The sequence below is a fragment of the Orcinus orca genome, chromosome 4 (assembly GCF_937001465.1).
Source record: "Orcinus orca chromosome 4, mOrcOrc1.1, whole genome shotgun sequence".
In the NCBI taxonomy this organism is placed as follows: domain Eukaryota; kingdom Metazoa; phylum Chordata; class Mammalia; order Artiodactyla; family Delphinidae; genus Orcinus; species Orcinus orca.
In genome coordinates, this window is record NC_064562.1 from 105671503 (window position 1) to 105686116 (window position 14614).

Genomic DNA, 14614 nt, shown 5'->3' on the forward strand with positions numbered 1-14614 from the left:
TCTTTTTAAGTAGGAATATTTGGATTGAGTTTTTCTTTAATTTAGGGTTTGAGGTTTTTATTTTTAGGACATAATACCTAAATCTTTATGACATCTCAGAAACTAGGTTATGGTCTGCCTTTTTTAAGGATTAATTTGCATTTTTTTAAAAGTGCGTTCAGTGGATAACTGATGTAGATTTATCATATCATGTTAAGTAAAAAGGTAACTGGCCTAATATCAATGCTTGGTACAAATATTGCCACAACCATTATTAAGTCTTTTCTGAGTAGCTAATTTAAAATTGTTCAACAGATATTTATTTATTTATTTTTATTATTATTTTTCTTTTGTGGTACGCGGGCCTCTCACTGTTGTGGCCTCTCCCATTGCGGAGCACAGGCTTCGGACGCGCAGGCTTAGCGGCCATGGCTCACGGGCCCAGCCGCTCCGCGGCATGTGGGATCTTCCCGGACCGGGGCACGAACCCGTGTCCCCTGCATCAGCAGGCAGACTCTCAACCACTGCGCCACCAGGGAAGCCCTCAACAGATATTTATTAATAGCCCACGCTGTCCTAGGCTTGCAGTTCATTAGTGAACACAGCAAAGGTCCTGTCTTCATGGAGCTTCTGCTGCAGTGGGGAGAAACAGAATATTAAACATAGCAAGCAGCTTTATAGCATAAGTACAGTTGCCCCCCCCGCCCAGGGTTCCACCTTCCATGGGTATGGAGGACCCGCAGTACTATGCCGTTTTATACAAAGGACTTGAGCATCTGTGTTTTGGTATTTGTGGGGGTTCTGGAACTGAGAGATGACTGTACTATGAGTAAAGAAAACATGGAGTGGAGTTTGGGTGTGTCAGCACTGTGTGTGTATGCGAGTTTTGCATGGTGATAGTGCAGGGGCTTAGCACAAATGATTGAGCCTTGAGTCACCTGGGGAAAGAACGTTACAGGCAGAGGGATAGTAGGTGCAAAGGCTGTGCTGTGAAGCATGCTGCTTTTGTTTGAGGAACAGCAAGGAGAGCCGAGTGAGGCCAGAGAGGTATGAGGGGTGAGGGGTAGATTGTAGAGGGCCCTGTAGGTCATTGTAAGGTCCTTGGCTTTTACTCTGAGCCACGGTGAGCAGAAGATGCTCTGACTGCTGGAATGAGGGGTGAGGATAAGGGGGAAGTAGGGAGCTGTGTTAAATCTAAGATAATTTAAAGCCCATAATCTCTGTTTAGAGACCAGTGCCCTAGCCTGGATTGGTGGTTATCCAACTTGATGTGCATCAGAATCACTTGGGGGGCTCGATAAAGCACAGATTAGGGTTTCTGATACGGCATTGAACTTGGGCTATGCTGATTTTTGAGGTGGCTGTGAGATGTCCAGATGTAGATGTTGAGTTAGATAGCTGTGTATGTGATAGGGAACTCACAGGAGTGGTAAGTTGGGGCTAGAGATAACAAATTTGAGTCTAGAGACAAGGTAGTGATGAGATTGCCTCAGAGAAAGTATAGTGTGTGAGGAGTGAGAGGTGGGTGTGGGTCAAGCCTCAGCTGTTGCTGATCAGATAAATAAGGTGAGGATCCTTTATTGAACAAAGAGCCTTTGAGACTTACTGTGTCTCAGGCATTGCTCAAGGGAACCAAACGTGGTTTACAGTCTCTAACCTTGTCCATCAATTCATCCATCCACCCATTTATCCTTCCTCTCTCCCACCTCCCTCTTCATTTTTTATTGTCATTCTTGGGTTGTGTTATATATTTGCCAGTATTTAGTGACACACCTCCCCTATATACTCTTAATTCCTGACTCTAGAATTGCTTAGTGGCCAATGTGTTTGACTTTCCAACCTTCATTCCACACCAAATGATGGCTCTAGGTCACCACAGCATCTCTTTCTGTAGGGGTTGATAGAGGCATTGCCAATAAGAGATGAAGAGTAGTTAACTGTGAGGCTTGGAGGAAGATTTCTTGGCTCCTAAGAAGATACAAGGAGAGTGTCCATTCTTTTTCATGACTCTGTGCTTGGAGGTGATTTCTGGACCTGGATGTCACACCCTGATTAAGGGTCAGCCTGGAGGCAAACTTGACATTCTGAGAAGGGTGGATCTGAGAGATGGATGGAACCACCCATTTAAGCTGCTTTACTTGTTGATTTCTTGTAATGCCTGAGAATTATTTTATTTTATTATTTTTTTGGCGGTACGCGGGCCTCTCACTGTTGTGGCCTCTCCTGTTGCGGAGCACAGGCTCCGGACGCGCAGGCTCAGCGGCCATGGCTCATGGGCCCCCGCGGCATGTGGGATCTTCCTGGACCGGGGCACGAACCTGTGTCCCCTGCATCGGCAGGCAGACCCTCAACCGCTGCGCCATGAGCTGCCCCGTGAGACTTATTGTTTTATTGTTAAAGCCTTTTGAAGTAAAGTTTTCTGATACTTGCAGCTAAAAAGCATCTTATCTGATACACCTTGCATTCTTTCCTAAAGGACTTAGCTCTTTTAACAACAGTTAAGATATTCCTTTAATTTTGTTTAAGCAATTCTTGTGCGCCTTTTCATTTATATTTTAATGATGCAGCATATTCAGATTTAGCCGTAGATCCTAAAGTTAGACTCGTGTTCACTAGGGAAGCTGTGGGTTGGTGAAGGGTAGTGGGAGATGTTAAAGAACCTGACTATAAATATCTTTTGGCAATACCTGATTAATATGGCTGTTATTAAATATTATATAATATGTCTAGGATTCTTTATTATTGAAGAAAAAGTTTATGTTTAAATCATATTATAGTCCTCTGTTATTCATGAGAGATATTTTGTAGAAACACATGCAGTACATCACTGACCACAAATTTATGTACTGCTTTATCTAAATCACTTCCTGTTGTAGATACTGTTTAAAATCTGAAAAGGGAAACATATGTTTTGAAAAAATGGAACTGACATTATATATTTCTTTTTGCAGCACTTTTTTGCTTGTGTAATATAGGTCAAAAACATATTGATTGAATTTTCTCCTAAAATCATCTTATCTCTTTGAGGTGTATAGGATTGGGGTTGGTTGGGGAGGGGAGATGGGAACTAATAAGTTGGACCTGATGATTAGTTGTAATTCCTGGGACTTAAAAATATTTTTGTTCCCAACTTTTTAATTAAAATTTTCAACATACAGAAAAATTGAAAGAATAATCTCCTATCGTAATCTCCCATGTCAAAAATTTACTTACCCAGTAATTAGTAACAACATGCCATTAGTTTTTCCCTTTATATTGGAACATGCCTACATGTACACGTTTTCTGAATTATTTGAAGGTCAATTGCATCATGACCCTCTACCTTTATTGAGAAATGTAAGTGGTTATGAATGAGATGCAGCGGTCTCTACATTGTCTGACTATGAATATCCTAATAATTCTGTGGCTAACTCTTACTTACTAAAAAGATTTTTATCATTAAGGTCAGGTAATGTAATTCTGTTTCTCAGCCATGGTTTACTTTTTCATCCACTTATCATCTGTCTAAGCTCATTCTGGCTGCTGTAATAAGATACCATAAGCTGGGTGGCTTATCAACAACAAAACTTTATTTCTCACAGTGCTGGAGGCTGGGAAGTCCAAGATCAGGGCACCAGCAGATTCGGCGTCTGGTGAGGGCCCACTTCCTAGTTGGCTGTCTTTTTGCTGCAGCCTCACTCACCTGGCGGAAGGGGATGCGGGAGCTCTCTGGGTCTCTTTTACGAAGGCGTTAACCTCATTCATGAAGTCTCTGCTCTCATGACCTGTTCACCTCCCAAAGGCCCCATCTTTGTGGAACATAAAATCTGAGTTTGGGTCAATGAAATACTAATTTAGTAATGATAACCAGAGCATAGATTTTATACTATGTTTAATAGTCATTTCCTTTATTTAAAGAATTTCAAGGTACCCGAGGGTTCAGTTTTATTTAGAAGAACCTGGCTCTGATTTGGAGGATCGGGAGTGCGATTGCAATTCTGCGTCCAGCTAGGGAAGAATGATGTGTTAGGGTGGGAGTGAGACGGGGTTTGCTGGTGGGCATGACGTTTACGTGCACAGGAGTCACCGGTTGTGGTTGTGCTTCCAGAGGAGAGTTCTCGAGAATTTCTGGTCAGCCTCTGTCACCCTGTATGAAACAGCATGGGTAGTGCTGGAAGCCGCGGTTGATGGCTCATCGAGAGTGCTGGGTTTACAGCAGTGACTTACCAGCACTGTGAGGGCCAGAGGGCCAGTTTCCTCAGGATGCTTTTGTGAAATTGCCAGGAAACCTGTCCAGAAACCAGCCCTAACTCTGTAGCTTGTCTGTATTAGTTAGATGTAGTTAGAATGAGCCATTAGAAAAAAAACAGCAAGTTATGAAGCAGGCCATACAATGGTTAGTTTTCATTAGCTGGTGTCAGTAAAATTGAATGTGCCTCCCTCATTACTGGGAGGAAACATGTGGATCTGTGCTCACTGCAGTCAGCCTTCCTCAGTGTCCTTTTCTTAAGCACAAGTAGACAACTTGGATGCTTGAGAAAGCAAACTGAGGATTTTCTGTTGAGAATTTAGGCTGCTTCTCACAGGCTAGAATGGCCATGATGGGGCAATAATTATAAAAGATCCTGAGACACATCACCTCAGTGTTGTGATAACAGGCGGCACCGGTGGTCCAGGAACTACTTTCAGAAAGGCCTTTTAATTCTCAACTTAAGTGAGGGACTAAAGAACCCGGGGATGTACCTGCCACCCTGGGTTTGCATTGCGCTTTGCTCTGCATTTCTTTTTAACATCTTTATTGGGGTATAATTGCTTTACCCTGGTGTGTTAGTTTCTGCTTTGTAACAAAGTGAATCAGTTATACATATACATATGTCCCCATAGCTCCTCCCTCTTGCGTCTCCCTCCCACCCTCCATATCGCACCCCTCTAGGTGGTCACAAAGCACCTAGCTGATCTCCCTGTGCTATGTGGCTGCTTCCCACTAGCTATTTTACATTTGGTAGTGTATATATGTCCATGCCATTCTCTCACTTTGTCCCAGCTTACCCTTCCCCCTCCCCGTGTCCTCAAGTCCATTCTCTACATCTGTGTCTTTATTCCTGTCTTGCCCCTAGGTTCTTCAGAACCTTTTTTTTTTTTCTTAAGATTCCGTATATATGTGTTAGCATATGGTATTTGTTCTTCTCTTTCTGACTTACTTCACTCTGTATGACAAAAACAGTGGTTAGATGCCACGAAGTAGGTGGCAATGCCTTAACCGTATGCATGTTGTCAGGCCTGAAGGCCTCTTCCATCCTTGTCAAGGGGAGTGCTAACCTTCTCTCCTTTCCCACAACACTGCTCTGCATTTCTGTATTGTTTCACCAACTCCATGTGTATCCCTAAGCTGAACAATTATGAAGACAATGATGGATAATTACGGGGATTGGCGTCAGAAGCTCACACACGGAGGAGGCAGTGTTGCCATTGTTCCGGAAAGACTCCCAGAAGAAGAGAAATTGGAGTTTCTGTTCACAGTCTGACCTGAGGCATTCTGAGAGATGACCAGAGGCCACTCAAGCCTCCACTGGGCAAGGTTATGAGTGAGTCCTGATGAATGGGCCTACCTTGGGTGTCTAGCAGAGCTGAACTGTGGGCCAGCCACTGGCAGGCATGTGGGAAGTGGGCTACTGTTCTGCTTCTCAGCACTCCTGTGGGTGGTGGTCAGCTCTCTACAGAGGTTAGCTGGACACTTGTGTGGGGCAACTGGGGCGTCTCAGCAGAGCCCAGGCACCCAGAGGACAGCAGTGCCTTAGCAGGTGGTCCACATCCACCCTGGAGGAGAGATCTGGCTGTGACGCTCACTGGTGCCCCCAGTGGTAGTGTGCTGGCATGGAAGAGCCGAGCACTGGAGAAGAATGGAGATACAAAAGACACCCCACCCCATCCGAGGCTCTGCTGTCCGCGGTTTCATTTACCTATGGTTAACCACAGTCAGAGAATATTAAACAGAAAATTCCAGAAATAAACAATGCCTACGTTTTAAATGACACACTCTTCCGAGTAGCGCGATGAAATCTTGCGCCATCCCACCCAGGATGTGAATCAACCCTTTGTCCAGCATATCCTGCCCATGAGTCACTTAGTAGCTGTCCCGGGTATCAGATCCACTGTTGAGGTTTCACAGTGCTTGTGTTCAAGTCACCCTTGGTTTACTTAATAGCGTCCCCAAAGCATGAGAATACTGATGCTGACAGTTTGGATGTGCTAAAGGGAAGCTGTAAGGTGCTTCCTTTAAGTGAAGCACCTTAGGTGGAAGGTGAAAGTTCTTGACTTGAATAAGGAGAGGAAAAAAATTGTATGCTGAGGTTGATTAGATTCATGGTAAGAATGAATCTTCTCTCCGTGAAATTTTGAAAAAGGAAGAAAATTTGTACTAGTTTTGTCGTCATACCTCACTTGGCAAAAGTTATGGCCACAGTGTGTGTTAAACCCTTAGTTAAGATGGAAAAGACAATACATTTATATAATAAGATACTTTGAGAGAGAGACCAATTTTGTATAACTTTTATTACAATATATTGTTATAATTGTTCTATTTAATTGTTGATCTCTTACTGTGCCTAATTTATAAATTAAACTTTACCATAGGTATGTATAGGGAAAAAAACATAGTATATGTAGGGTTTGGTACTATTTTCAGTTTGAGGCATCCACTGGGGGTCTTGGAATGTATCCCCCATGGATAAGCAGGGGACTGCTGTCAGTTGTGACTGCTATCAGATGCCATTGTATAGGGAGCTGGTGGATCATTGCTTTGAGCTGTATTTTGTGAATGAACATGTTGTTTTATAGAGAACCTAGCCATAGAAGCCTGGGGAGGAAAAAATATGAATAAGCAAATGACATGAATTTTAGAGTGTATATTTCTGAAAATGGTTTAAAAAATTTAATTATGCTTGTGACAAATATAGTCTGATTTATTTTGATAACTGAAATGTAGCATACTAAGGAAGAGATTGTAGAAATAATGTGTAAGATTGTAGTTTAGTCATAACTTTGAATTGGAATAATATTAGGGCACATATCTTTTTGACATATACCTTTATTCTTATATTGACCAAAACAAATGGCTTCAGAACCAGATTTCTTGATTTTGAATTCTGGCTCTACTGCTGGGATGACTTTGGCCTAACCTTTTTGGCTTCAGTTTCCTCCCATTATTATTGTTATTGTTGTTTTCTGTATAGCAGATAGGTGCAATGTGCCTAAATATTTCTTACAGTGTCAAGATATAAATAACTTTTATTTTATTTTTAACAGGGACCTCCGAAACAATCTTATTAGTAGTATAGATCCAGGTGCCTTTTGGGGACTGTCATCGCTAAAACGATTGTAAGTGTTTGAATTGCTGACTTATGAATTTGAACCGTTATAAGTAACTGTTAACCTACTTTAAACTTTAACACGATAAAAAAGTGGCTTTTTAATAATTTTTAGAAGTTCATCTAGCCAGGTCCTAGATAGAGAAACAGAGTGTTTAATGTAAGTAGCTTAGAAGGCAGTTTATTTTTACAGTAATATGATTTGTTTGGTGATAGATGGTTGCATCCCTCTTACGGTAATGAAATCATGACGGTTGGCTTTGCCAGCTGCCATAATCTGTAGATGATTTTCAGGTTATGAATACGTTTAAACAGTCTCTTGTAAATGCCCTAAAAATTGAGGCCCCTTTCTATTAATGATTTAAAATCTTGCCATTTTTCCATATATTTTCTCTATGTATTATCATTTCAAAACCTAAAGACCAGTTTTTATTATTTCTGAAGCTAAACACCCCTGCTCCCCTTACTGTGCTCATGTCACGGTTGCTGTGTGAACATGCTCATATTTGAGAGGTCACCCTGTGCTCAAGCCATGTGGACTGTCCCACCACCCTTTATTCCTTCTAAATGCATTTATTAAGTGCGGGCTACTTACTTATGCTCTGACTTCTCTGGAAGAGCACACAGACTCTTGGGGGCAAATAGATAATGCAAATACATCCTAAATAATAATGATAGTAATCTGCCAGGGAAAGGAGGGGGACCACCTTAGAGGGGAATGACCTGCCTTGAGAGCGGCCAGCTGTTAGATTTGACCTTGCCCCTGAGGGGTGAATACATATTGAAGAATAACAGAACGAGCATCCTAAGCAGAGTGGACATAGGTGTGAAAGAACATGTCCTTTGGCCAGAGCTTCAAGTAGAAAGGGGGAAAAAACGTTGGGAGATAAGCTGGTCAGGGGGGAACTAGGCTTTTGATGCTTTCCTGCCACGTTGAAGAATTTCGAATCTATTTGTTAGACAGTAGGGACTGGCAGAACTTTTTCATTGTGGAGTTGATGTGATGAGATTTGTGGCGTCAGAGTTGCAGTGGATCAAGCTGGGTTTAGAGTTCAGTAAAAGTAATGTATCAACCAGGTATAGCAATGTAATCGAAGTGGGAAGACAGAGATCAGCATCAATTCAGTTACAAAAAAATTCATTGATTCTATCCTGTGTGCCCAGTAGTGAGCCAGGCTCTAGAGATACAAAGGGAACTCAGGAACTGCTTGGAAGGTTTGCAGTTCAGTGGAATCGTTATATACCAACCAAGAACCTGAATATGGAATTGGAATATACTTCCGGAGAGATGGAGCAGTAGCTGGAGTTCAGCTGCTAAGAGTCTTTGAAGCTGTTAGGACTCAGCCATACTGACACAGGCAGGGGCACAGAACACGGCCATCAGTAGGCTACGTGCATCTCCAGAAACAGTCATTAGGAAGTGGAGGGGCAGCAGCTAACTGAGCTTGATGTGTAACAGTGAGTCATTTTCTTGTTTCTTACTGGGGCAAACTGACATCATGTTTGGATGGAATGTGAGTCCTCATGTGGGGAACAGGAGTGTAGGTGCTAGACCTACCTTATCAAACTCTGGGGCTGAGGCTAAACCACCTTTGTTTCCACAGTCCCTCCTAGTGATTTTGATGCTGAAGTTAGAGAACTTCTAGAATATTTTTCCTTCCAACTTGTTTTTCCAAAAGGAGGGAGGAGTGTGGCATCATATGGCCAGACAAGTCCACTCATTCTCTCCTTCTGTGATCCACACCACTGTGTTCTGTTTTCTGGTAATAGGGAGATCAATACTGATAATATCTCCATGTCAAGGTAGAGATTGAATGAAACTTGACTGTTAATAAAAAGCAGGTTCATCAGGATGTTTCAAGGATACTGTAGAATATCTTAGGTTCTCCATCCAGTTCTTTATCCTTCAGTAAATAATTTTTCAAGTACTGCTATCCAAAATAAATAAAATTCTTGTTCAGTAGCACTTAATTACTATTATTGTCCCAGATGTTGCCTTAGCATTTTTTCATTGCATTACACATTAAGTAGTCTCTTGTGTTCTTGCCTAGGGAGGTAATTGTCATTTATAATGTTCTTCCCATAGAAAATTCATTCTTAATTCCAAACAGCTAACTTGTAATTGAACTTATGGTATACAGCTTGTAAGCTGAGAGAGTCCTATACGTAAACTCAATGAGATATAAAGATATTCTGCTAGTTGCTTCTAGATTATAGGCAGTTTTTCTTATGAGGCCTTCAATCATTCATTCATTTCAATTGTGCATCTCACTCGGCAGCCACATGTAAAGTATTTTTGTAAGTGTCCCATGCCTTTGCCTTTATTTTATAGATAATTTGGATCAGGAAGATTAAGTGGCTTTCTGAAGAATAAACTACCAGAAGTAGGTAAAACCTAGATCCATTCAGTTTCTCCTTTGCTTTATCAACAAATTCAAGCTGATTCTCAATTCAAATTAAAACCCATTACCAATACCTAAATTCCATTTTAAATAGGTATAGCTGTAATGAAATTGTTTCCCAAAGAATCAGTGGTAGTTACACCATTTAAAGCTCAGAATTGAGACAAGATAATGAATAGAGCACAGAAATGCTTGTTTAAGCAACACTTCACAAGATGATGCCTAATTTTCTTAAACAGTAAAGCCCAGAAATAGAGGAAAATCAGCTGGAATTTTAAAAAAGTCCCACACGATTAAAAATACTTAGCGTTAATATTCTGAGGAGCTGGAGCACAGCAAATGCAGATAAAGACTTTCATTGCTTAAGATTTTTTTTTTTAATCAAAAGTTTCCATAAGAAAGGGAAGGCAGTGCTATGAAATTTTTGGAAACCAGGATTACCTAAACTAGCTTTTGAAATATCTAGAGGAAAAAGTTAATGAGTAGGTACCGGATTCAAATGCAAAGTCTTTGTAATTTCTCTCGGACTAATACATTTTTTTCCCCATTACCAGGTATACAATTTAGAATCAGTTTTAATTTAGAAATGGGTGGTACAAGTCTTTAAAGAGTAACTCAGAGTGAAATTCAAAGAATATATGCTTTTCTATTACAGAGAATAATATGGGCATTGAAGAAAATATGATAAAAATATTTTTAAAATTCGGTTTAGAAAGTTTGTTTTAGTTCTTTTATTGAAATTCAGAATGATCAATAATTTCAAATCTAACAACCGAGAAAAATTAAGATTAATTGTTTTAGGGCTTTCATACTAAATCCACTGATGGAAAATGTTGCAAGCCATGCTGTCTCATTTGAAGAAATTGTCAGTTACCTCCCAATTAAAATGTAATCTGATTGAAATGTAAAATTGTATTCACTGTGCTTGGTGTAAAGAAAAATAGTGTAGAAAGATAGAACAAAATACTTACTAAAATTATCACACAGTTAAAAGGAAAAAAGTTTCATGGCTTGAGGAGAAGAAAAAAATGGATAGAAAGTAACATTTGATAGGAAATGTAAGAAGTTAGGAGTGACTGGAAAAAATGGGCCGTTACCTAGATATAGTTATAAAGTAATTTGACTTGGAGCATAAATGACAGATCTGTAAAGTAAAAGCTAACTCAGTTGTTTTTTTCATTACAGTCAAAACTTCTGAGTATTTAAGGAATGAAATTAGAAAGCATTAAGTTTCAGATGTTCTTGAAATAAAAGTTTCAGCATTTTGGTAATTTGCCCTTTTACCCATTGTCCGTTGGATGTTGCCTGAGATCAGGCTCTGTTCCCTAACTTAACCTAGGATGATTAGCTGTGTAGATCATCACAGACAGTAAGATGGAGTCTCGTTTTTACTACTTCGGTTTTATCTTGAGTCATTTGACAGGAGTAAATGCTTGAAATATCAAGGGCACTGTAATTAAACAGCGTTTAGCCTGTACGTGCCAGAAGTAAGTGAAAGCAAGGATTATTTCTTCTCTCAGTGCTGCACTTGAGATAGTGCTGCACAGAGATGCTTAAGAGATAGATAGATGCTTAAGAGATAGGACTTGTGTGATACCTGGGTGCCATTCTTGAATATTGAATGTATGAAACCTTCATTAACCAAGAGAACTAATTGAAGACACTTTTTCCCTTTCTCTCTAGGGATCTGACAAACAATCGAATAGGGTGTCTGAATGCAGACATATTCCGAGGACTCACCAATCTCGTTAGGCTGTAAGTACCTCTTTCTTTTGTATTATAATACAAGGAAGCATTTGAACCAGTACCCAAATTTTTATGACCACCTATATGTTTAATATTAAAATAACAACTGTAGAGGTTACAGAAGTGGTAGGATATAAGGAGCTGGCAATTTAATCATGGAGATATAATGTCATCAGAACATAACAATGCATTATATCCTCCGTCCCAAACACGCACACAGCACGCACGCACACACACACACACACACGATGTAGTATATACCCCAGGGAACATGTCCACATTGAGAGACATGATCAAAGCTTTGCCACTTTGGGAAAATTTCTTGGAAGAGATGAAACTTGAGCTGATGGTCCAGATCGTTAGAAAGGAAAAGAAGTCAAGCAAATGATAAAAGGAGGTAGAAATAAGAGTGAGGCCAGTTTGTCAAGGTGAAGGCCGTTGGACTTATGAGTAAAATGACCATCTGAATCACACCTCTGACCTTGTGATTATAGGTGAGTTGTTTAGCTTTTCTCTTTTTCAGATGAAAAAGTAGATTAATAAAGTAAGTAAGTAAAGTAAATAATAAATAAAGTAAGATTAATAATACCTCAAAGTTATTATAAGGATTAATTAGCATTTGAATTATCTATACCTGTATCTTATAATTTGTATCTAATATAAGTGCAGAACTTTGTATATGCCATCAAATATATTTTAATTTTATTTTTAAAATAGACTCTGAGAGTAAGTAGAAGTAAGTTCAGTTATCTATAATAGAGCTTTATACAAGACCATATGAAAAGCAGACTGAAGCTTAGAACTCATTCAACCCTAGGAAGCCACTGAAAGACATTGATGTGGGAAAATGGCATAAAATCATGATTTAGAGAAGAGCAATCTAGAAATAGGGTGCAGGGTGAAATGCAGGATTTAGGGGTAGAAGTTTTAGTATTGAGATCACCTATGCCTGGTTCTTTCTCTTTGTAGCTTTTTAGAATGTTTCTTCTGTTTCGTTCAAGTTAACTTTGAAAAAGCTATAGCGGCTTAAGTAGTGCGATCATTTCATCTATACAGTAAGGGAGGGTCTCCAAATCACTTGCCAGAACAGAATAAAGTTACTCCTGCTTCTTAGTCAGCAAATTTGTATTTTTCAGTGTGCCCTTTAATTCTGGAGGAAAGATAGTTGGCCAAGTTTATGTTTTTAAACAAAAGATTGATTTGGTGTACAGCTTTACTCATAGCGAGAAATTAATTAAGTCAATTACGGTTTCCCTTTTTGTAGCTGGATTACAAACAATTTCATTTCAGTGCTTTCATTATCTCGAGAGTTTTGTATTTTTCATTTTAAGGAATGTATAAGAATTGGCAAATTGAGGCGTTTATGGAGAAAATTTGTTATACTTTTGGGTAGCTATGAATCAAATAATGAAAAAGGGAGTCTGAAGTTTTTTGACCATTTTCTTGACTTTAGTTTCAGATGGATATGTAGCTTTGGTCTAGGGATTTTTGACCCATCAGCAAATGTTCTTTAGGCAAAAGAGCTGTGTGGGACAGTGCTTACATTAAGGCAAGTTACTATATGCTTACTATCATTATTATTATTTGCCTCCTGCCTTAAAAGCAAACATTTTTGGAAGTTTTAGAGCTTGGGTTGTATCTTACATTTTTACCAATTCTCTGATACTTGTGAAAATTTACAGGTCATGGAACACAGTGGACATATATCCAGGTGAATCATTAAAACATAGAAGTAACACTACCACGTTTCCTACTTTGAGATTGATTGAGATGATTTTGTAGCCCATGCAATAATAGATGATGGTGGCTCTTTTTTTCTTTGTTTTAAGAAAACAAGTCCACAGTTTTATATATTTACTTTTCATTAAGTTTAAATCCATGAAGGGTATACTGTCACTCGGATTCTCTGTCCAATGGCCTTAGCAAGGAGGTTGCTTTGGAATTTAGAATGAACCATGATGCCACTGTTTCCATAAGCATAAGTTATCTTTTCCCAGATTACTCTGGTTTTGTTAGGTTTTCCACCAGGAGTTACTGTGTTGTTCTTTGTTTTGCGCACATAAGCACATCTCCTGCCTAGATAGAATTGTTTCATCTTGAGCATATACACCTTCAGTTTTCAGGAGAGCCATTTGCTCCCTCTGGTTTCGTAGATCCCACTTATAGCCAGCAAAAATGGCCTTGGACCACAGCCTTCCAGACATATTTGTCCTGTTAGAAGTCCTGTTCCCAGCAGGCTTCCACAGGGTCCAAGAAGGCTGAAATAGAAAGGGTGATGGTGGCTCTTTTAAATGCAACAGTATGGCATATATAGAACTATACCTGACATATCCTTTAAATACTGTTCTAAGAAAAATTGGTAATTGAGGTAGCTTCTTAACATTGAAGAATGCATTGCAGTGGAGTTGCTTGTGATAATTTGGGTTGACATAGTTCTAGAGCTGTGGATCAGGAAACTTTGAATGGGTGTTCTGTGTGGGCTGCTCTCTAAGCCAGGCTGTATGCCGGTTGTGAAGGCTGATAACAATTTATATTTCAGACATGGAGAATAGCATTTTCTCAGTCTAACAGGTGGAAAAGAGAATCTGATTAGTTAAGGGACATGTAGTACATTTTTTTTTTAACATCTTTTTTTTTTTTTTTTTGCGGTACGCGGGCCTCTCACTGTTGTGGCCTCTCCCGTTGCGGAGCACAGGCTCCGGACGCGCAGGCTCAGCGGCCATGGCTCACAGGCCCAGCCGCTCCGCGGCATGTGGGATCTTCCCGGACGGGGGCACGAACCCGTGTCCCCTGCATTGGCAGGTGGACTGTCAACCACTGCGCCACCAGGGAAGCCCTTTAACATCTTTATTGGAGTATAATTGCTTTACAATGGTGTGTTAGTTTCTGGTTTATAACAAAGTGAATCAGTTATACCTATACATATGTCCCCATATCTCTTCCCTCTTGCGTCTCCCTCCCTCCCACCCTCCCTATCTCACCCCTCTAGGTGGTCACAAAGCACCGAGCTGATCTCCCTGTGCTATGTGGCTGCTTCCCGCTAGCTATCTATTTTACATTTGGTAGTGTATATATGTCCATGCCACTGTCTCGCTTTGTCCCAGCTTACCCTTCCCCCTCCCCGTGTCCTCAAGTCCATTC

At 40.2% G+C, this 14614-nt stretch overlaps 1 protein-coding gene, 1 non-coding gene and 1 pseudogene across 3 annotated transcripts in view; 1 reads left to right on the forward strand and 2 right to left on the reverse strand.

The window, feature by feature from the left end:
- ADGRA3 (adhesion G protein-coupled receptor A3) overlaps positions 1–14614 on the forward strand; it is a 119011-nt gene that overhangs the window by 39248 nt on the left and 65149 nt on the right. For both annotated transcript variants that reach the window (XM_004266197.2, XM_033421595.2), the window contains exons 3-4: positions 7264–7335; positions 11411–11482. In XM_004266197.2, the coding sequence (XP_004266245.1) occupies positions 7264–7335; positions 11411–11482 (144 nt within the window). The remainder of the gene's footprint in view (positions 1–7263; positions 7336–11410; positions 11483–14614) is intronic.
- Positions 5174–5299, reverse strand: LOC117200083 (U6atac minor spliceosomal RNA). Its single transcript, XR_004481519.1, has one exon. It is a non-coding gene; the product is annotated as a U6atac minor spliceosomal RNA (small nuclear RNA).
- On the reverse strand, positions 13050–13751 carry LOC105747818 (60S ribosomal protein L35a-like; annotated as a pseudogene).